At 39.1% G+C, this 23,747-nt stretch overlaps 1 protein-coding gene across 2 annotated transcripts in view; it reads right to left on the bottom strand.

Annotated features, from left to right (window-relative positions):
• Window positions 1-23,747, bottom strand: part of BTBD9 (BTB domain containing 9) — a 415,915-nt gene that overhangs the window by 342,130 nt on the left and 50,038 nt on the right. For both annotated transcript variants that reach the window (XM_032409888.1, XM_032409889.1), the window contains exons 5-6: window positions 19,737-19,956; window positions 16,819-16,938 (exon numbers count right to left, since the gene is read on the bottom strand). In XM_032409888.1, the coding sequence (XP_032265779.1) occupies window positions 16,819-16,938; window positions 19,737-19,956 (340 nt within the window). The remainder of the gene's footprint in view (window positions 1-16,818; window positions 16,939-19,736; window positions 19,957-23,747) is intronic.

Here is a 23,747-nt window from a genome sequence, read left to right as displayed (position 1 = left end):
CAAATTAGATTTTAAACCAAAGACTATAATAAGAGATGAGGAAGGACACTATATCATACTTAGAGGGTCTATCCAACAAGAAGATCTAATAATTGTAAATATCTATGCCCCTAACATGGGAGCAGCCAATTATATAAGCCAATTAATAACAAAAGCAAAGAAAGACATCGACAACAATACAATAATAGTGGGGGACTTTAACACCCCCCTCACTGAAATGGACAGATCGTCTAGGCAAAAGATCAACAAGGAAATAAAGACTTTAAATGATACACTGGACCAAATGGACTTCACAGATATATTCAGAACATTCCATCCCAAAGCAACAGAATCTTTGGGATGCAGCAAAGGCAGTCCTAAGAGGAAAGTATATACCAATACAAGCCTTTCTCAGGAAACAAGAAAGGTCTCAAATACACAGCCTAACCCTACACCTAAAGGAGCTGGAGAAAGAACAGCAAATAAAGCCTAAACCCATCAGGAGAAGAGAAATAATAAAGATCAGAGCAGAAATCAATGAAATAGAAACCAAAAGAACGGTAGAAGAGATCAATGAAACTAGGAGCTGGTTCTTTGAAAGAATTAACAAGATTGATAAACCCCTGGCCAGACTTTTCAAAAAGAAAAGAGAAATGACCCAAACCAAAAAAATCATGAATGAAAGAGGAGAGATCACAACCAACACCAAAGAAATACAAACAATTATAAGAACATATTATGAGCAACTATATGCCAGCAAATTAGATAATCTGGAAGAAATGGATGCATTCCTAGAGGTGTATAAACTACCAAAACTGAACCAGGAAGAAATAGAAAACCTGAGCAGACCTATAACCACTAAGGAAATTGAAGCAGTCATCAAAAATCTCCCAACAAACAAAAGCCCAGGGCCAGATGGCTTCCCAGGAGAATTCTACCAAACATTTCAAGAAGAATTAATACCTATTCTTCTGAAACTGTTCCAAAAAATAGAAACGGAAGGAAAACTTCCAAACTCGTTTTATGAGGCCACTAATACCTTGATCCCAAAACCAGACAAAGACCCCATCAAAAAGGAGAATTACAGACCAATATCCCTGATGAACATGGATGCAAAAATTCCCACCAAAATACTAGCCAATAGGATCCAACAGTACATTAAAAGGATTATTCACCATGACCAAGTGGGATTTATCCCTGGGCTGCAAGGTTGGTTCAACATCCGCAAATCAATCAATGTGATACAATACATTAATAAAAGAAAGAACAAGAACCATATGATCCTCTCAACAGATGCAGAAAAAGCATTTGACAAAGTACAGCATCGTTTCTTGATCAAAACTCTTCAGAGTATAGGGATAGAGGGTACATACCTCAATATCATAAAACTCATCTATGAAAAACCCACAGCGAATATCATTCTCCATGGGGAAAAACTGAGAGCTTTCCCCCTAAGGTCAGGAACGCGGCAGGGAAGTCCACTATCACCACTGCTATTCAACACAGTATTAGAAGTCCTAGCCACAGGGTGCCTGGGTGGCTCAGATGGTTAAGCATCTGCCTTTGGCTCAGGTCATGATCCCAGGGTCCTGGGATCGAGTCCCGCATTGGGCTCCCTGCTCCTTGGGAGCCTGCTTCTCCCTCTGCTTCTCTCTCTCTCCCTCTCTCTGTCTCTCATGAATAAATAAATAAAATCTTAAAAAAAAAAAAAAGAAGTCCTAGCCACAGCAATCAGACAACAAAAAGAAATCAAAGGCATCCAAATCAGCAAAGAAGAAGTCAAACTCTCATTCTTTGCAGATGATATGATACTTTACATGGAAAACCCAAAAGACTCCACCCCAAAACTGCTAGAACTCATACAGGAATTTAGTAAAGTGGCAGGATATAAAATCAATGCACAGAAATCAGTGGCATTCCTATATACCAACAACAAGACAGAAGAAGGAGAAATTAAGGAGTTGATCCCATTTACAATTGCACCCAAAACCATAAGATACCTAGGAATAAATCTAACCAAAGAGGCAAAGGATCTGTACTCAGAAAACTATAAAATACTCATGAAAGAAATTGAGGAAGACACAAAGAAATGGAAAAACGTTCCATGCTCATGGATTGGAAGAACAAATATTGTGAAGATGTCAATGCTACCTACAGCAATCTACACATTTAATGCAGTCCCTATCAAAAGACCATCCACTTTTTTCAAAGAAATGGAACAAATAATCCTAAAATTTGTATGGAACCAGAAAAGACCCCAAATAGCCAGAGGAATTATGAAAAAGATAAGCAAAGCTGCTGGCATCACAATTCCGGACTTCAAGCTCTATTACAAAGTTGTAATCATCAAGACAGTATGGTACTGGCACAAAAACAGACACATAGATCAATGGAACAGAATAGAGAGCCCAGAAATGGACCCTCAACTCTATGGTCAACTAATCTTTGACAAAGCAGGAAAGAATGTCCAATGGAAAAAAGACAGTCTCTTCAACAAAGGGTGTTGGGAAAATTGGACAGCCACATGCAGAAGAATGAAACTGGACCATTTCCTTACACCACACACAAAAATAGACTCCAAATGGTTGAAAGACCTCAATGTGAGACAGGAGTCCATCAAAATCCTAAAGGAGAACACAGGCAACAACCTCTTTGACCTCAGCCACAGCAACTTCTTCCTAGAAACATCGCCAAAGGCAAGGGAAGCATGAGCAAAAATGAACTATTGGGACTTCATCAAGATAAAAAGCTTTTGCACAGCAAAAGAAACAGTCAACAAAACCAAAAGACAACCAACAGAATGGGAGAAGATATTTACAAATGACAATCAGATAAAGGGCTAGTATCCAAAATCTATAAAGAACTTATCAAACTCAACACCCAAAGAACAAAGAATCCAATCAAGAAATGGGCAGAAGACATGAACAGACATTTTTCCAAAGAAGACATCCAAGTGGCCAACAGACACATGAAAAAGTACTCAACATCGCTCGGCATCAGGGAAATCCAAATCAAAACCTCAATGAGATACCACCTCACACCAGTTAGAATGACTAAAATTAACAAGTCAGGAAACGACAGATATTGGCGGCGATGTGGAGAAAGGGGAACCCTCCTACACTGTTGGTGGGAATGCAAGCTGGTGCAGCCACTCTGGAAAACAGTATGGAGGTTCCTCAAAAAGTTGAAAATAGAGCTACTGTACGACCCAGCAATTGCACTACTGAGTATTTACCCCAAAGATACAAATGTAGGGATCCAAAGGGGTATGTGCACCCCGATGTTTATAGCAGAAATGTCCACAATAGCCAAACTATGGAAAGAGCCAGGATGTCCATCGACAGATGAATGGATAAAGAAGATGTGGTATATATATAAAATGGAATATTATGCAGCCATCAAAAGGAATGAAATCTTGCCATTTGCAACGACGTGGATGGAACTGGAGGGTATTATGCTGAGCAAAATAAGTCAATCAGAGAAAGACATGTATCATATGACCTCACTGATATGAGGAATTCTTAATCTCAGGAAACACACTGAGGGTTGTTGGAGTGGTGGGGGGTGGGAGGGATGGGCTGGCTGGGTGATAGACATTGGGGAGGGTATGTGCTATGGTGAGTGCTGTGAATTGTGTTAAGACTGTTGAATCACAGATCTGTACCTCTGAAACAAATAATACATTATATGTCAAAAAAAAAAAGAAAATAGTAGGAGGGAAAAATGAAGGGGGGGAAATCGGAGAGGGAGAAGAACCATGAGAGACTATGGACTCTGAGAAACAAACTGAGGGTTCTAGAGGGGAGGGGGTGGGGGGATGGGTTAGCCTAGTGATGGGTATTAAAGAGGGCATGTTCTGCATGGAGCACTGGGTGTTATACGCAAACAATGAATCATGGAACGCTACGTCAAAACTAATGATGTAATGTATGGTGATTAACATAATTAAAAAAAAAGCAAAAAAAAAAAAGCAAAGCAGATGAAATAGCCGAGTGTCACCATTTGTTTCCTAAGTACTAATTCTGCAAGTAGCTCAAACTGGCTCCCTCACAACTCCTGTCCACCAATATCATCCCACCTCCTGGCCACCTAGGTTCCAAACTTGGAAGCTCTCTTTGCCTCAACTCTTTGTCATTAATATTCCATAGTCAACCAGTCATTGAGTTTGACTCGTTTTTCCTTTGAATGTCTTTCAGAGCTATTCTCTTTCTCTATTTTAACCAAAGACATCCTAATTCAAGCCCCCTTCACATATGGAATTATCACAACCTTTTCCTAAGTCAGGGTTTCTGATCCTTGGCACTGTTGACATTGTGGGTTGGATAACTCTTTGTGATAGGAGGCTGTCCTGTACTTTGTAGGAAATTTAGCAGCATCCCTTCTACTCCCGAGATGCCAGTAGCACCCTGCCCCTCAATTGTGACTGCCAAAAATGTCCCTGAACGTTGCCAAATGTCCCCTGGGGGGGGGGGGGCAAAATCACCCCCAGTTGAGAATCACTTTCCTAGATGACATCACAGAAAAAGCCCTCTAAAATTACCCAATCAAAACTCAACCCATTCTTTTAGGCCGACTCAAATTTCGTCTTCTCAATGAAAATACAGATGCTTATCAACAAACAGATGCACAATTAACTTTACAAACAATAAAAAATCTGCAAAATAAAACAAATGAGAAACCAGTTTGCTTATCAGCTTGACAAAAGATTAAAAACAATGATAATGCTCATTGTTGATGAGGATATGGAGAAATAGGTCCTATCATATACTCCTGGTGGGAATAAACTGGTATAATGCTTTTGGATGGCATTTATCAATATGTTTTGCATTTTAAGATGATCATATCCTTTGACTCTGCCCATATGAAGAGATAATCAGATAAGTATCCAAAGACTAGAGTGTTCTAGAATAGTAAAACTAAAAACATCCTAAGTCCCTCAGTAGGGGATTGTTAGGTAAACAACAGCAAATTCAGAATATTGTGCTATTAAAAGGGATAAAGCAAATGTTTATGGACTGACATGGAACAACAGCCACAGTGAATATAAATATATATGTGCAAGGTTTCAAAATAGTATATACTCCATAATACCACTTTTATAAATAACATGCTTATGTATGATTGAACACAGAAGACTAAATGAATATTTGTCAAACTATTAACAAAATGTCTATCCTCAAATCATATTTTAAATGTATTAGAGGAACTGTTAAGTCTTTAAAAATCTCTTGGAAAAGTCCAGTTTAGGGAATCTATGCTTTAAATTTTTCAGTTTACTTAAAGCAGGCTTATACATTTATTTTCCACCTTTATTTCAGGCAAATATCCTGAGTTGGAATATTCTGTTCTGAGCCACATTTTTGCCCTAGAGAAATCAATGGTAAAAAGGAAGTTTACAGAGAAAAATATATTTTTGTGCATGACAGCTTACCGGTGTGCTGCATCCATGAATCATACTGAACGTATGTCCCTTGAAATCAAAGAAAACAATATGTTTATACAAAGAATGTGCCCCAAAGTTCCCCAATAAAGGAAAGTGTTTAATCAAAATATTTGTTGACAGCTGGTTAGTGCTGATTCTAAAGTAGAAAAGAAAATCAGTGTCATTGTAGTCTTTTGTTTTGTGTACAAGAGCCGAATATGCAAATCAGCCCAAAATGGAGACTCATTATCTGTTTTACACTTTAAGTGTGATTTTAAGCACTGTAGGTATATATACACACACACACATCCAGAATACACATATATCTCAACAAACCATGCACATCATCTGTTCAGAACTGGGAAACGCATGCATGCTTCTACAACATTAAATGGAAGGCAGATGGCAGGCACTGATCAACAGAAATAAAATAAAATCCTTCTAAATCCTACTCCCTCTCACATTCCTTCTAATTTTTTTCTTTAGAAAAATATCAAGCAGTTCTTCATTACTGTTGATTTGCAACTTCAAAATTACAATAGGCAATGCAAAAGAGGATTTCAAAGAGGGAAAAATGTCTTTTGGCACAGATTCTCTTTCATAGTCTTAGGCAAGAGATAACGCTAACTTTGAAACTCATAGCATACTGTAGTTTTATCAGTATCTAATGTGTAAATTAGCTCTTTCTATAACCGGAGCTTTACCTTTCAAAATACATAATTACTGATCATTTTAGTCTGCATCACATTTCTTTTGCAGGGTGAAAGAACTAAAACAGCTGTTATATCCTAATAGCTTCATAATGTGCACAGAATTTCTAGGACTATTAGAAATTAAACCTACAGCTTCCTATCAGGCAGAACATATTCATGTGTATATATGACCCACATTATTTGGAAGAACAATGATCAACTTATGAAATTATAATTTGAAACATAATGAAGTAAGACTGCTAAAGAAAATATTACACTCATAAATGGGGTCAAAGCTGCCAGGCCACACTGATCGGTTCCCCCACCTTTCCTCACATTGATCAAGTCCCCTCGGCTGAAGGAAGTCCAAGTGTTCATGCTACCACCATTCCTTGCAGGGATCGAGCCCTCTATTTTCATATTGGGAGATGAATTTTTAGAAGGTGAACCAAGTTTGGCATGTTGCCCAGAATTTCTGGCAGCAGACAAGCAATCTGGTTTCACTTCTGGTCCGCTCTCCCCTGAGCCAACCTTGTATCCACAGAAAGCACCCTGATCTAGGGAACTTGTACCATTTATTATGATCACTGAGAAAGCTCTGATGGTTTTATTAACCATGGGACTTGTGCATACAGTCCTCTATGAGCATATTTTCTGTGGAAAGAAATATTACAAAATCTTATTTCCTAGTATCTCCTTCTAACACTGGCAAAAAAACAGCAATGTTAAAAGGATTTTTCCAGAAAAATAGATTATTATTCAGGCACCTTCATTCAGAAATGTTAGAGGGCTAAAGAGATTCACCAACATACCTGATGAGCAACTACTACCAAAGGAATATACAGTGAGGTCCAGAGACAACAAAATAATTAGAGAGGCATACAAGATATATTATGTAATTAATGGCCAAATTGGGTGATTTAAGCTATAAATGCTAAAAGGTCAGAGCAATCTCTGCTAGGCCGTGTGGGGTGAAATGTTAATATACATAGGCCTAACTCTCCACTGAGAAATTACTAACTACTTAACCAATATCTTCTTTAGATTACCATTTCCAAAGTAAACAGGATCAGAAATGACTATGTAATTCACAAATAAATCTGTGTCTAAGTTCTTTTTTCTGACCTCCAAGATCTGAGATCTAGCTGTCCTTCCCTCTTCTTGATCTTTCAAAAAGCAAAGTCAGTGAAGCTTGACTCCATTGATAGCATTTTCTGATTCACTCTAGAAACTGTGTGGGAGGTCCTGAAAACTTTTCTCACCATTTCCATTGATGCCTGGGTTCCGGTTCCCAGTTCCATAGCTCACCTATGCTGGAGGCCCCTCACTCATATTAAGGAGCCCAGAGTCCCAGATGGCTCTGTATTCTATTTCTCCCTCGCTTTCTACTTGACAGACCCACAGTCCCATGCCCAGTAGCTCAGACCCTGGCTTCCTTGCTCAGGATTTCCTAAGTTCCATAAATAAATGTAGTACAAAAACAGGTTCCAAAAAGAGATCTCAAGGAGGAAAACTGATATACTAATGTCATTTTCTTTACCGGTGGCATGTACTCAACAATGAAGTACCTAAGGAAATGCATTATTTTTCTAAGCGAAAGACACATTCACTCAAATCCTGGCTCCAGAACAGGTCCTTTTTCTCTGCTTCTTGGGAATTTTTACTATTCTCTGAGTATTATTTGTGAAAATTAACCTAATTTACAGTTCTCCCCATGGAGTCTTCTAATCCTGTTGAAAGAAGTTTAAAAAAAAAATAACTTTAGGGGCGCCTGGGTGGCTCAGTTGGTTAAGCAACTGCCTTCGGCTCAGGTCATGATCCTGGAGTCCCTGGATCGAGTCCCGCATCAGGCTCCCTGCTCAGTAGGGAGTCTGCTTCTCCTTCTGACCCTCCCCCCTCTCATGTGCTCTCTCTCTCTCATTCTCTATCTCAAATAAATAAATAAAATCTTTAAAAAAAAATAACTTTAAATAAAACCAAGTCCCAGATCCCTGAAACAATTCTACAAGGTCACATAAAGAGAGAAGGATTGTTATTCATGTACACGTCTCAGAGCTTAGGGAGGTATGGGAAGGTAAGTGGTAAATAGACGACTTTGACTGGTGAGACAAAATAAGGCATTTTTAATAAGAACCAAGGATGAAGTTAGGGAAGCAGAAGGACCCAATGATGGGAGAGTTTTGAGAAAAGAGTTCAGGTCTGGCCAAATCCAGTGCAGATTCTGCCTTTGGCAAGTGTCCTGCATACACAGGACATCCTTTCTCCTTTTGTTTGCCTGCTCAATCCCTTGGTCCTTTACGACTGAGTTCAAACCCTCTCTTCTGTAGGAACCCCCACAGCTATGTTCCTGCATAAGCTATATACTCCTTTATTATTACACTTATCGATACTTTACTTTAGCAATCCTTAGAAGAAGAGCAGACTGTGTCCTGTTCATCCTTTTATGCCTGACAGCTAACCTAAGTGCCTACAGTATAGCAGGTGTTCAGTGCATGTTTGTTGAATGAATGTCCACATGAATAAAGGCTGTAAGTAACAGAGTAGTACTGAGGAGAGTGAAAGCATGAGAAAAAAGATTCTGACGCTCAACCAGAGAGCTGCTGTCTGAACTTGATCCTGGGCCTAACTGCTTAGGAAGCAACTATCAGCACCACCAAATATAGTTCTTGCCCTTCCAGAATGAAAAACAGACAACGGCTGTTTGTGGCAATAATAACAGGTCATTAGTGTTATTAACATCATCTCATACAATAGGCTTATTAAAAGACACTAATTTACATTCTAAAATTATAAAATAAAATGCAAAGGAAAAGGACAACCCTGTTGTTTTCTCATATTCCAACTCCTCCATTGTACACACAAAAGTTCGGTGTGTTATTACCCTTTAAACAAAATGAAACAAAAAAGCCTGGATGCAATTGAATAACTTAAGCACAAGCAGCCGTGTCTCAAAGGTCTTACTGAATATAAAACACAGCGGGTTTTTTTTTTTTTTTTCTTTTGGCCTAATAAGAGGATTGTAGGTGAAAATAAATAGAGAATTTCTAAACCTTAAAAAAGAAAAACAGCAATTCAGGATGTGAAGAGATCTCATGAAGAGACTCCATAATATATAAGTATATTTCTAAACACAGTGGAAGCAAAACAAATCAGGAGGTAAGAACATCAGGCTCACTATGTAATAATAAAGTCTAAAATGATCTTATTAGGAACTAAAGGGCCGGAGAATTCAAAGCTCTATTGACAAACTGACAAAATATACCTAGATAAAGGATTGCTACACTCCCTTTGGAGCATTTTAAAAGTGAAAACGTCCCCAATTGTTCAGCATCCTCATCCTCCTCATCCACAGGGTCAGTAGCCTCGTAGTCGGGGCGGCTGTGCCCAGGGCTAGCAGAGCAGGCTGGGGCCACTCGGGGCCCTCTCTCCTGGCATTCCTGGAAACTGCTGCTGCCCAAGAGCTCCTTCAGGGCTGTATGTCTCCTCCTCGGCTACACCAGAGCTGATTCTTTACCTCATATCCTGCAGAGGCAATGTAGGACTGTGATGTTAACTGTGCGCTCCGAGGGACCTGCAAATTTAGCTTCTCTAAGGCTCAATTTCCTTGTTTGTAAAATTAGGTGGTTAGTGGCATTTCTCTCGTGGAGCTATTGTGAGGATCACACAAGGTAATGATGTGTCTGGCCAGAGACGACGCTCAATCAATGTTAGACTGTCCCCTTCCTGTCGCTCCCGAGCTCCTGTAATCTTGTCTTTTCCTCATCCTCCTTTCTTCTGCTCCCTGATTCCTTATAAATATTTAATGGCTCAATCTCCTTTGAGTTCCTCTTCTATTTATTTCAAAATTCCAAAGGAAGATTTAAAAAAAAAAACCTTATTTGTATGAAACTGAATAATTGTCCTACAGAGGCCCACATATGTGCTACCCTGTGTAGATGAGGAGTCAAGAGCCGGCTAGTACCTGCATGTCTATCTACGGACTTCGGACGTAATTAATGCTTCACATGAGCTGAAAGACTTAAATGGTACAAACAGTTTCACGCGTTACTTCACAAATCACAGACTTCAGAACAATTTATATATAAATACCGTTTGATTAAAAAAGAAAAAAAGGCAATTTCAACCTCTCTTTGGCCACAAGTAAAACTGTTATGATTTAGTGACACCATGTGGCTACATTTTGCTTTGCAGTCTTAGAAGACAACGTTCCTCTGAGTGCAGGGTTGCTCTATGCTAGTTCAATTATGACATCAGCGTTGTAGGTAGGGGTGCAATTCAAACTAAGTAGGAATGAAAATGATTACTTTTTTAAAGTGAAACTATTCCTTTTTCCTTTATATCTGAATAAGGCATTTCTTGAATTCTGAAGAGGACAATCACATAAAGAAAGTAAAGGCTCAGCATAGTTCTAGCTACAATTCTAAAGCATCCTGGTCAACCAATGAATAATGTAAAAGTGCCTTCCTTTAAAAGTAAATAAATATATCAATGCCCAGTTATGGGGGCAGGGGAGATCAAGAGAGAAAAGAAAGACACACAGCTTTTGTACCATGTGAATACAGTTGGGAAAGAATGCTTCCATAAATAGCAATGTTTATTTTCTCATTTGTTTTATGTCCTGTAGATCTACAGCACTGTGTAGGTACTATAATCTAATGAAGATGGGTAAAAAAAAATTATACTGCTCTAATGATGGCAGGGATGAGGATGGACCTGGAATGTATGGTAGCAATAAAAGAGATTAAAGTGCCCTATACCAAAACACAGTACAGTTTTACTATTCATCTAATGAGGCCTCCTACAGTAGACCCGTTACTCCTGATTAACAGTCAATGTACACCGAAAAAAGGCTAAATATCTAAAACAATGACCAGAAAATATCACTCCTTTCACCTCAGTCAAAAATACCATCTCCCCTCTCGGGCCTTCCCGGACCACCTATTGCAAATATCTCCCCCCCACACCCACACATGCCTTCCCCTGAACCCAGTCCCTATCACAGTACCATCTTTACAACACTTAAAACGATTTGATATGTTCTTCTTACTTGTTGAGATTGGTTCCTCCCAGATTCCATGACAGCAGAAACCGTGTTAGTCTTCTTCAGGTGTTGTGTCCTGGGTATCAAGTACAGCATAACACAAAGTAGGAGCTTATTTTGGAATGAGTGAGTGATGAATGAATGAACAACAGATGAATAAATGAAGAAAAATCTATTTCCTTAGCTGGTGAAGCATGCCTAAATTTCTTGTTGTACGTGAGAGTAGAACCATGCTAGTGAGATGTTTATCATCATTTATGGCCTCTAATGCGACCACTGAGACCAGAAGACAGGCTGGCAGATGCTCTATAACACCCTTCCTTTTCTCCATGACACATTTGGCACATTATAATATCTCATTCTAAGAAAAGAAAAAAAGGAGGGAAGGGAAACTACAATAATTAAAACACTTTCAGCTATAGGCAAAGAAATCAGTTAAACAGAGTAGAGTATATGCTAGAATTTAGTGTATGATAAATATGACTATTCACATTCCTGTGGTAAGTAACAATTATTAAATAGTCCTCATCAACTGACTATCCTTACCTAAAAACACACACAAAAAGTGTTCTGGCTGAATTAAACATCTAGATATAAAGATGAAAATAACAAATAGTAGAAAAAACTTATAAAAATATAACATTCTTTAATGCTGGGGTGAGAAACACCTTTCTAAACATGATTGCAAACCACCAGAGATCAAAAAAAAAAAGAATTAAGAGATTGGACTACATTTTTTAAAAAGTAAAATTCTATATGGCAAAAAGTACCAGTAAAACAGTAAAAACTAAAAACAAATTGCACAATACATGACAAGCAAAAAGACGGTATATATATATATATCAGTATATCAAAATAAAGTTCTGATAAGACAGAAAAAGATAACTGCCTCAGAATAAAAATATGCAGAAGATAAAAATAGGCTTTTCATAAATGAGAAAGAACAAATGGCCATTATTAAACAATACTGTACCTCACTGATGATAAAAGAAATCTAAATTAAGATTTTTTTTTTTTAACAAATCATAGCTCACATTGGCAGTGTTGACAAGCCTGCAGTGGTTAAGGGCTCAGAGACAGAGCATTTTCATGTGCTATTGGTAGAAACTGGATACAACTTTACCAGAGGACAAGCTTTACCGATATTTAAAATATGTCCTACATTATAATTTGATAATAAAAATGTCATGAACAAGACATTTCCATGGTGGTACTTAAAAACAAAATGAAAGGCAGAAGCCCGGTCTTGCTTGAACTGTGGCCATCCCTCCAGGGCCTTCTCTGGCCTCTCTTCAGTAACTGCCCCTTCGGACTCCGCTCTCCTGTCTGCCCAGCCCCTGCAGCAAAGGCGTTTGCTGTCTACTCTTTTCTTCCCTCTCTCAACAGGCTGCGCTTTCAGGTGCTATTCCTTCCCTCAACTCCTGGGTTTTGCCCCAGAAACACTTTTGTGATTCCAGCTACCAGCCATCTGCAGGCTCTGAAATCCACCTCTACCCCTCACACCCATGTTTTCAAGTCTTCTCCTATTTTGGCAACATTATATGGCTGCCAAATTACCAGCACCCTGTTGAGAAACAGCCAGAAAGTGTTTTAAAACACCTCAGGGCACTCCATATTTGCCACTCCTTATTAGTATTTTTTGTTCAGCCCTGGGCTCTGGCATCCAGGAAAGCCGTGGAAGGGCTTGAAGAGAGCTTCCTAGATAGCCAAGAAGACAATGTAAAGCTGAAGCAGAAATGGCCTTTTCCTGAGAAAGAGAAAGCTGGTGAGACAGAACACGGTTCTGAGAGCATATGAAAGACCATACTAATAACATGGACAAGTCCCTTTTCTTCATCCCCAGGAAGGAGCTGAGCGGGGGGAGTTATTAGTCTAGGCTTTTGGCCACACAGAGCAGTCCCCACTTAACCTACAACGCATTCCTAAACAGGACCCAGGAGGACAGAGCAGATCATTTCTGTCCGTTCACCATTACGGTTGGAGCAATCACTCTGGCTTTGAAGCCTGACGTTATCCTATCTATTGCCACTAGATAATGTCCACTACTTAGTGAGGTGAAGAGCGGACTGAATTGCATCCCACAGATATATAAATGGCAAACTGTATGCCATATATATTTTGCTACAATAAAAAAAAATGCTTTACCAAAATGAAAATACATTAAAACTGTTGGGAACACACCACTGGGCAGGTTATAAAGATGGAGCAAACCGTTTAAGGCATGTTTTGGACTGCTGTGTATGGACTGGCAATCTGGAAACGTGTCGGGGAGACTAGGCTCCTGAGGTCAGGAAAAATTTCCTCACAGTGAGCACCACCACGGCCAGAGAGGATGGCAAAAATGGCTCTTTTTCTCTGAAGGTCAAACACCAGTTGAGAGTCTCAAAATTTAGGGAAAAAAAATAATAAAAACAATTTTAAAATAATAAAAATAATAAAAACAAAAAAAACAATAAAAATAAAAGCCACTAGTGACTGAGCCTCTACTTTGGGCCAGGTCCTGTAGTCCATGTTTGTACACATGCTATGTCATCTAAACCCTCCACAGCAGACTCATAAATGCTGTTGTTATTCCTGTTTTTTTACTGGTATAGAAGCAAGGGCTTGGAGAGGCACAACTTTACTAAGATCACCAGGCCAGGATTTGATGAAATCAGAGAGTGAGAAGAGCTCTATCTAACTCCATAGCCCATGTTTTTTTGTTTGTTTTTGTTTTTTTTACTACACAGTGCTAATTTACATGCAATCCAGCCAAGACTCAGAGAGAGGTAGGTAATCTCACACTCCCCAACTCACAGTGTCTCTCTTCTTTTGTGAATATATTTGATGTAATCTTTCCTCAATACATGATACTCATATCTTTCAGGATTAACATCAAAATTCAGTTTCCTCATGAAAATATAGAAAGTTACATTTGTAAACCATGTACCGAGACCTTTCTAGCAGTGATACACATTTTAACAAATACATGGATAAAAAGTACCAATGAATATATATACATATTAATACTGAATCCATCTCTCCTCATTATACAGTTAGTGCCTTGACCCCATGAACCCTGTGCTAACATTTAGAGTACTTACTGCATACTAGATCATAGCCTGAGTATCACGCAAGAATACTAAAAGATCACAATCCATACTCCTTACTTCCAAGAAGTTTTAATTTTAGTATCAGAGGCAAGACAAATACTCAAAGGATACTGAAAAACAAAGGTGACATACAAATGTGCAACTTAACTAAATAAGGCAAAGTGAAAGAATTTATATGTGCCCAGTGAAGTCCCTGGAAAATGTGTATTTAGAACATTATTTAGATAGTCAATAAATGATTGTGAAGATAAGAAACACCAAGTATAGGGGCTCCTGGGTTGTCAGTTGGGTGACCAACTCCTGGTTTCGGCTCAGGTCATGATCTCAGGGTCATGGGATCCAGCCTTGTATTGGGCTTTGTGCTCAGCATGGAGTCGGCTTGAGACTTTCTCTCCCTCTCCCTTTGCCCCTCCCCCCTGCTCTCTCTCTCACTCTCTCTCTCTCTCTAATAATAAATAAATAAATAAATAAATAAATAAATAAATAAATAAATCTTACAAAAAGAAAAGAAAAGAAACACCAAGTATAAGACACCCTTGGATAATCAACGGAGACTTTTCTTAGGTTCATTTTTAAATATTACCCAAATCCCAACCTATTACAAAAGGCAGAGTTTATAAAGGAATGTAGTAATATATGTTAACATGGTTATAAATCTTTTTAATTTTATTTCTTAACTAATATGGATATCACGACTCTTTCCTTTTCCTGTTGTCACTATCTCTAGCATCACCTTTGCTCAATTCTTCTTGACCACAGCTGGGGACTGGCTGTACCAAGATAAAAACCAGCATTATGAGCACAGCCAATCTCTGTAACACATAAAAGTTACATCAACAAAAGCAAGGCCACACAGAAGAAACAAAATAACAAATGGGGAGTATAAATAAATAATGCCCATTAATAAAGAAGGGGAAGTATATTTTGTAAAAGCCATAGATCATGACTGAGGGCACACATCTCCCCCTCCATGCAGCAGGAGTTTTCAAGTGGGTAAAGCTCACAGACTCTGTCATGGCTAGTATTCTATTCATGATGATTTGTTCTGGGAGTCATGTTCCTCTTGTTTCAAATTAAATGCAAACACACAGTCCTTCAGTCTACATCAGATGCTTTGGTTGCTATGCTGCTTATTTTTTAATCCAATACAACCATAATAACCTGAGTCAATGCAGACTCAATCTCCTCCAAGCTGGGGCCCCTCTGTCACTCTCAAAATATCCCTAGGCAGCTCTGAGATACAAAATCTTCACTCAATTTCTTGTCCCTCTCATTTTAATCCATTCAAAACTCCTCTGATAAAACAGCAACTGCCAGACCTGCAACACTTTAGTCTCTCTTTGGGGAAATGAAATTGATTTTCTTCATTTTCACACAAGAGGATCCCTGGGTAACAATATTGTGTCCAGTCACACCCATAATAATAAAAAAAAAATGTAGGCAACATTCTTTATTGTACCAGAACACTGAAAGGTTTTGTGGAGTTCCTTTGGTGGAGGTAAGAATTCAGCCTGATGCTGTTAGATCGTAAGTTTACTAAGTATAAGGGTGTCTTCTGACCGAGAGAATAAGTGCTATGGGGCATCCCCACCTGTTCCAAATCAGCCACAGTGGGAGGTCAGCTGGGGTCATGGATGAGGGTGGGGACAGAAGGGGGTAAGAGGCCAGATCCACATTGTCCCTTGTTTACACCCACCATACACCTTTCCTTCACCTCTTGCCACACCGGACTAAATGAACCAATCATTTTCTGCCTTTGATCTTTTGACTTTAAGGTAAGGAATACCTGAGGGCAATTTCCAAGGGGAAAATTACAACAGGAAAAAAAAAAAAAAACCAGCAGAATTTCGGGGCCTCTGTCTACCTTTCCCAACTCTCAAATTCATTAATTGTACGGGTTTTATAGAATTTCAGAAAGTTTAAAAGATGGCTTAAACCTAAAGGAACAGTATGAAATATCAGAACAGTAGCTCATCAACACTTTTTAAAAACAACCTTCCATGGGGCTACAATGCATAAAAACAATAAAAGCTAAGGTGCTCTGGCTGAAGGGAGGCTGTGAGCCTGGAGCCCCACCAGCTCAACCTCCCCTGCTCCAAACCCAACCCACTAGACACACTTGTTCTGTCAAACTCTGCTGATAAGCACTGACCTAAGAAAAGAACACAGATATTCAGAACGTGCACACTAACATCCAAAAATCTCCTCCTGGCCCTGAGGACTACCGGGGAAGCCTCCAGAAATATCTCCCGTGGCGTTTGTGGGAAGAACGCAGCCCCTAACAATCACTCTGCTTTCAGTGTCTAGCATGGAGCTTAAAGAGCATCTCCACTTCTCCCGTGTTCTCTGTCCCTTCTTGTTCACTGCATGTCTTCTGCATAAGTATGGCACAAAACACTGTGGATAAACAGTTCCACAGTATACTCTAGAATTAAGATGCTTCATTTTCCATATTTTCCCTAAGTTTTTTAGTTGGGATGCATCTGGTAGCTGATATCCTGAAAAAGTCTTCTTCTTTAATGTAGCCCGTTTCTCAAGGTTCACATCTCCTTAAATAAACATCAAAATCATTAATTAGCCAGGAGAACTAACCTGCAGACACGGGCTGGAAAATACAACTTTTGCCAAGAACGACACAGATACTGTGAATGATCAATCACTCTGATCCAATCAAGTTCATCCATTGATACTTCAATGAAGTATGAATAAGACCTATGAATCAAAAGGAAAAACACAGAAAAAAGCACCATATTAAAATAACAAAACCAAGTTATACTTCAATAAAATGTTAAAAGATACAAAAAGTTACATACTGTTGTAACACACATTTTCTCCATAGCAATCCAATTATCATCAGAACTTTCTGCCTAACAATCAAATGCTGATAATACTAAAATCTGTATAGATCCCGCTATCACAGCATGCACCACAATGTACTGAAATGACCTCTCCGCATGCTTGTATGCCTTGTTAGATCACAAGCTGCCTGAGAACAAGGAGCATGCCATAGTCATCTTCATCTGTTCAGGGCCTAGCACCCTGTTGGGCACATACCCGACACGTAAGACATTTGTTCCTTTTCAAACAGAGCCAGGATGCCTTGCTTCCGCTGTACTAGCAGATTCAAGCCATGACAGAGAGAGGACAGAAAATCGAGAAGTCTGAGGTGCGACTTCTTCTACCCTCCCTAGTCTGGGTGCTCAGCCCTATTCTCTCAGGACAGCCAACTCAGAATGGTTCCCTGGAAAGGCCAGCTTATCTCCTGCTCTCTCCCAGTCTCCCACCATCCCACACAAATATGCAGCCTGAAGAAAAATAAATGACATGGGTGAAGAGATAATGCGCGTTTCTTTTGGGGACAACATAGAATTTGGCAGCTAATAATCTGGCAGTAATGAAAATAGCCCATCATCCTCCCCTAGTCAGCTACCCTGGACCATTAGATGCTGGTCCCATACTGAACAAATCTATATTCCCCTGTCATAAGCCAAATTTAAATTTGAGATGCAGTTATTACTTGTACTGTAATATCAACAGGAACAATCTCAGAAGATTTAGGTGACCATAAATGTCAGCCTGCAACCAACAGTTGTGACCAGAAAAGGTCAGCTTATTTTGTGTCATCCCCTCATTTTCTGCTGTCCCCTCACTCCCATTCATTTTATCGCTCAGTCTCAAACTGGTTATAACCTTTTATTGAACCTCTCTGGGTTATCAGTAATGCAGGATATAATTTTACAACACATGTCAGAATATTTTGGGCTTAAGATTCCGAATTTTTTACCTTTGCTTAGAATGATAACTTCTGTGAGAAAAGAATTGCTACGTGGTCAAGTTAAGTCCCCCATGAATGTAATGCACGCACTAAAACAAAGTGGCCTATAAGTATTTAACATCATGGAAATGGTAACTACTTTCAGTCTCAAACATACTAACCTTTTCTTTTATTATCTTTATACTAATTTCAGTATTAATTAAATGAGTGAATATACGTAAAGCTTTGAGAACAGAACCCACCACATAAAAGTAATGAAAGTGCTATATAAGTATTATTGTTACACTGTTATTATTAATCCAGAGACTTTTGGAAATGATATGTGAATTAGCTCCATTTTGCCAACTAAACTTCATATTATATCCAACAAGAAACATATCAGGAAATATATTCTTTTTTTTTTTTTTAAGATTTTATTTATTTATTTGAGAGAGAGCACAAACCGGGAAGAGAGGCAGAGGGAGAGGGAGAAGCAGACTCCCCGCTGAGCAGGGAGCCCGACATAGGGCTCGATCCCAGGAACCTGGGATCATGACCTGAGCCAAAGGCATATGCTTAACCGACCGAGCCACCCAGATGCCCCTAGGAAATATATTCTTAATAAAGGAGAAACAGATAAAGATAACCTGGGCACCTCGAACACTCATCTCTATGGGAAATGCCGACTCCCACTTTGTGAAGTTTCCCTCATATTTGGTTCAAATGGCCTAAAAGGCCCAAGTGGTGGCCTGCGGTGCCAAGAGAAATGAATTACCATGCAAAGGTATCATCACCATTACTACTATGTCCTCCATGACCAGACTCAAAGAGGCATGAGTAGGGCCTAAGAGACTCTATACCACTTTCTGTGTATGTAGGGTTTAGGTTAATGATGGGCAGTGATGAGAGAGACAGTTCTTGGTCACCCAACTGCTCTGGTACTTTTGAGCATCACGGATGAAACCTAGAAACTATGGTGGGTGAAAGTGTCAGAGGTGCATCAGGGAAGGCAGAATCTTGAAGCTGCTACAAAACTGGGTGGTTCCAAGGCTAGAGCCCACCAAATATTTTTCACAAACTTCCTTTGTTTTGAGGATGATTATTTATCCACACATGAAAAGACAATTTTTTTCTTCATCCATAGGATAAAATGCATTTAAAAAGTTATAATATTCAAAAGTAAAGAATCAAGTAAATAAATAATGGTAACCCAGAAGGTGGAATACCAAACAACCATTAACAGTAGTATTTTAGAGGACTATTTTAAAGAGTAGAATGTTCACAATGTATTAATTACAAAGTGAAGTTAACCTTTACACATTTCATTTTTATTTTGTAAAACTATGTGTGGTTTTACAGGTTTCTGTTTTGTGTATGTGTATGTGTGTGTGACTAGTTAAATATATACAAAGTTATATAGATATATACTAGTTAGACATATATACTTGATAGATATATACAAAGATTATTAATGGCCAGTGAGATTACTAATGATTTCTACTTTCTTCTTGGTGCTTTTCTATATTTTCTACGTTTTCCATGATAAACACATATTCATTACTTTTATAAGCAGAAAAAAAGCAAAAAACATTTCTTTAAAAGGAATATAGCCTTTAACTCTTCCCCCAGAACTAAACTTCAAGAGAAATAGTGAAACAATCCCAAGGAAATAAACCACCAAATTTGTAAAACCAAAATTAGGCTGACTCAATCAAACATAATGTCATTTTCTGTCCAAGTCATGCTAATCACTCACCGGCTATCTCGGTCCCACAGGAGTATCCGTATGTGATTGATGATAGATGGCTGACCTAGCTTAATCTCAATGCCAGAACGGCAGTCATCATCAATTGGGTGCCTAGAAAATCCATGATCCAAATCATAATTTTGAGTATCGCCATCTAACAAGGCGGACTTCAGCTCGCCTTTCACAACCTGGGCTCCATACTTCATGGTTGCAATATTTTCTTCTGGGACTACAATTAAAAACAGAAAAAGCAAGGGCAATGGTTACTTGGTAAATTATTCTATATTGTGGGCAAAAAGACAAAATTCTAGCATTCTAGTTGATTCTACCATGTGCATTTCATTTAAAAATGGCAGAGACAAGTCTGTGGAGATAGAAGATGTGAAATGTCTATGAGGATTAAGATACCACCCACAGTTTACATTTAATGACACCACCAAAGCCACAGAGTGCCTAAGAGTAATGTTACTAAGAAAAAGTTGGTAATACTAGAAAAAAAAATGTACTAGGACAAACAAATCAGCTCTGAGTTCACTCTATTAGTAGCTTAATTTAATATCTACTGGACAAAACTGGCATAGAAGATGACATGTACCTGCCATTTGGACTGAGGGCAACATATAAAAGCAAAACAGACAGACCAGATATCTGATAAAAGAACAGAAGACGCATTCCAATACAGCAGAGCTGCTGGACATGGACCATACACAGACATGCTGAAGCAGTTAATCTAGCTTGATCACCATCTAGCTAAAAAAACAGTAACATGTGTAAAAGAAGGTATATTTGCACTTCACCTGAGCATTTTTAAAAATGAAAATTCAGACTGTCATTCAAAATCAGTATTATGGTTATAATTAAACCCTCTCCCCTCTCCCACACTAGATTTATTAAGTGTCAGTTGTTCCTGGAACTCTGAAGTCCTCTACGCAAAGCTTACTTCACAGATCTGGAGCCTGTCCTCTAGGTGCCAACGTTCTAACTGACACTCTCCATGGAGAGACAGGAGGCAGCATAAAGTAGATGTGAAGAGCTTGAGCTTCAGAGTCAGAGTTCAAATAGTGGCTACACCTCTAACCAGGCGAATCACTTTGGGGAAGTCATCTTCTCTGAACTTCAGTCTCTCCAAGAGGGCAATACCTAGACATGGGTGTTTTTCTTGTTGGAAGGATTAAATGAGATGATGTTTGCAAAGCACATAGTAAGCTCTAAAAAAAATTATCAGAATTATTATAAAACATATACTAAAAAACACACAATAATAAGAGAACTAAGCAAGTTTATAGACTATAAATAAATGCTGAATTCTCACAGTACATATACATCTTGTCTATGTGATTTAAATAGGGGAAAGTGTGAGCTATAATTAGGCTCTTAGGGAAAGGGGGTAAGTAATTCATCACTGCATATTTCTTCAAAAATGTGGGTTTTAAAAAAAAATTTTTAGGGGTGCCTCAGTGGCTGTTGGTTAAGTGTCTGACTCTTGATTTTGGCTCAGGTCATGATCTCAGGGTCGTGAGATTGAGCCCCACGTCAGGCTCCTCGCTGGGCATGGAGCCTGCTTAGGATTCTCTCTCTCCCTCTACCTCTGCCCCTCCCTCCCCCCTGCTTGCACACGCTCTCTCTCAAAAAAGAAAAAAAAATTAATTAAAAACATTTTTTGAACAAAGCCAGGTAAAGGGAATGACTCCAGAAGATGACAATAAATGCAGCTGACAAATGGGGGCTGGGGTGGGTCTATTTAACTTGCAAAAGGGTAAGGCAATTCAGAAAAAAAAGCAAAATGAAACCTAGTCATGTTCAACCTCTGTTGTGCTTAAGTGATACAGGTTTATAACTTCCTGAGTTCTATTAGTTCATGGTAATCATACATATTCTTCATATTTATTTCTCATTTAACAAACCTTATTAATTCCTTTGATTCACTCCTCAAAATAACCCTTTGAGTGAAATACTATTACATGTCCATTTCACAGATAAGGAAGTAGGGGCAGAGAAAGGCTGGATGAACTTTGGTGCCTACGGTCACACAGCCAGCCAGTAACAGAGCTGTGATTAGAACCTAGCAGTCTGCCTCCAGGAGCCCTGCCTGCCACCTCCGTCATAAGGGTTTCTGACGGGAAGACCATATTTTACGCCCTCTCTAATCCCTTCCCTGTAAGGTCGCCTGAGACTCAGAGGGAAAAAACAGAGTCTGATATAGTTTAAAATCAAACAAAGTTGTATTTAAAGTGAGAAGACCTACGTCTGAGACTCAGGCTCTACCACCCACTGCCCCTGACTGAGGCCTCTCAGTCTCTGAATCTGAATCTGTTTTCTCATCTACAAATAACGCTGTGTCCAACCCACCCACTGCGTTACTGTAAAGATCATACTACACATAATATATGCTATGGTACCCTGTAAGTATAAAGCATTCAGTCAAAAACACGTGGAGGAATCAGTCTGTACCAGGTACCATGGGAATACCTCAGAGAGTGAGACACAGATGGGCCCTGCCCTCCTGATGTCCCCAGTCTAGAGATGAAGCACTTCATAAGGCAAGCAAAAAACATTTCCCATTGACACTTTTCAGTGTCAGTAATGTGTAACCCTTGGTAAACAGAGATCTCTGTTCCCTTCTTGCTAGGTATAAAATGTGGGGGTCTGAAGTCTGTCGCTGCTGACCACTGGTAGCATCTCCACTAGTTCTCACACCACTAGTCAAGACCATGCTGAAAAGGGGGGAATTCAAGCTTTCGGATTTAGAAAGTGCTGCTACCCTTTGATTTTCTCTAAACATAAGCTTCTTCATCTCTAAAATTTATCAAGCTTGGAATAACACACAGGCACAAGGATTTCAAGTGACTGTAACTAAAAGTCTAAAATGGAAATGAAATTGCTACCACAAGTCTAAAGTCCTCTTTTGAAGTTTATTTCGAGAGTGCTTGAGAACTTTTCTAACTATTCTTGATACAGATTCCCCGAAAGTACCTTTTACTTTAAAATGGGAAACATTTACACAAGTGGAAATTCTCTCATGGTGAATATAATCTGAGTATCTCATGGGATAAAAATACAACTCCAAGTATTTGTGTGTGTGCGTGTGCATGTGCAAAACCTAAGTTAAATTTAAGAAGAATTTAAGAAAAAAAAGTGATCATGAGATAATTCAAGTCATAATAAAACAACTCAAACCATAAATATTCTGCCTGTATCTATCAGTAGAGAACAGAGCTCTCAAAAAAATATAGGGTGCTGGGATTAAACAACATAGCAGATAACAACACTTTTCTTTACATTTGTAATTTCAGATGCATTTTACAAACATGAAAAAAAATTAAGCATTTAAGTTCCATAGCTAGGCAGAAACAAGCCAATTATTCGAAAGGAAAGCTGCGGAGAAATGGAGTAGGACCTGCTGCCAGCAACGCAGTGCCAAAATCTGAGCAGTGCTCAGCTAATTATCTTGTGTTTTCCTTTAATTGCGTTATGTTCTTAATCACCCTTTGTTGAACTATCTACTACATCTAGGCTGAGACAGTTGTCCACTCCTGATGGGTCATTTGGAGCCACACTTGGTTCTCTGCCCACCGCAATCTCTTTACCTAATTCTGCACCCCAAATCACCTTGTACTCCCCAACCTGACTTCCCTGAACGATGTGTGGCTTCTCCCTTCCAGCAAATGTGGCATGACAAAGGGCTTTCTTGACAGCTCCTGTCTTCCCTAACTCTCCCCATTATCTCCACTCTCTGCAGGCCTCCTTTCCACATTTGATAGTACTGGTGCTCAAACACACCAAACACAAAACAGCAACAGAAAATAACCCAGGCAGGAGACTCTATAGAAGAACACTGGCTGTGTGAATCAGATCAGCACTTTGGTTCTGGCTCAGGCATCGATTTCACTCAGTTACTTTAGGCAAGTTACTTACAAAGATCACAGAATGAAAACTTCTAAGAGCTGAACGGGACCTTCATCCTATGTATTTAAAGAAAAAACAGTTCCTAAGCCGCCTTCTGTGTGCCGGGCGGTGCTG

The sequence above is a fragment of the Phoca vitulina genome, unplaced genomic scaffold (genome assembly GCF_004348235.1).
Source record: "Phoca vitulina isolate PV1807 unplaced genomic scaffold, GSC_HSeal_1.0 scaffold11, whole genome shotgun sequence".
In the NCBI taxonomy this organism is placed as follows: Eukaryota; Metazoa; Chordata; class Mammalia; order Carnivora; family Phocidae; genus Phoca; species Phoca vitulina.
This window is presented reverse-complemented; position numbering and strand designations above follow the sequence as displayed.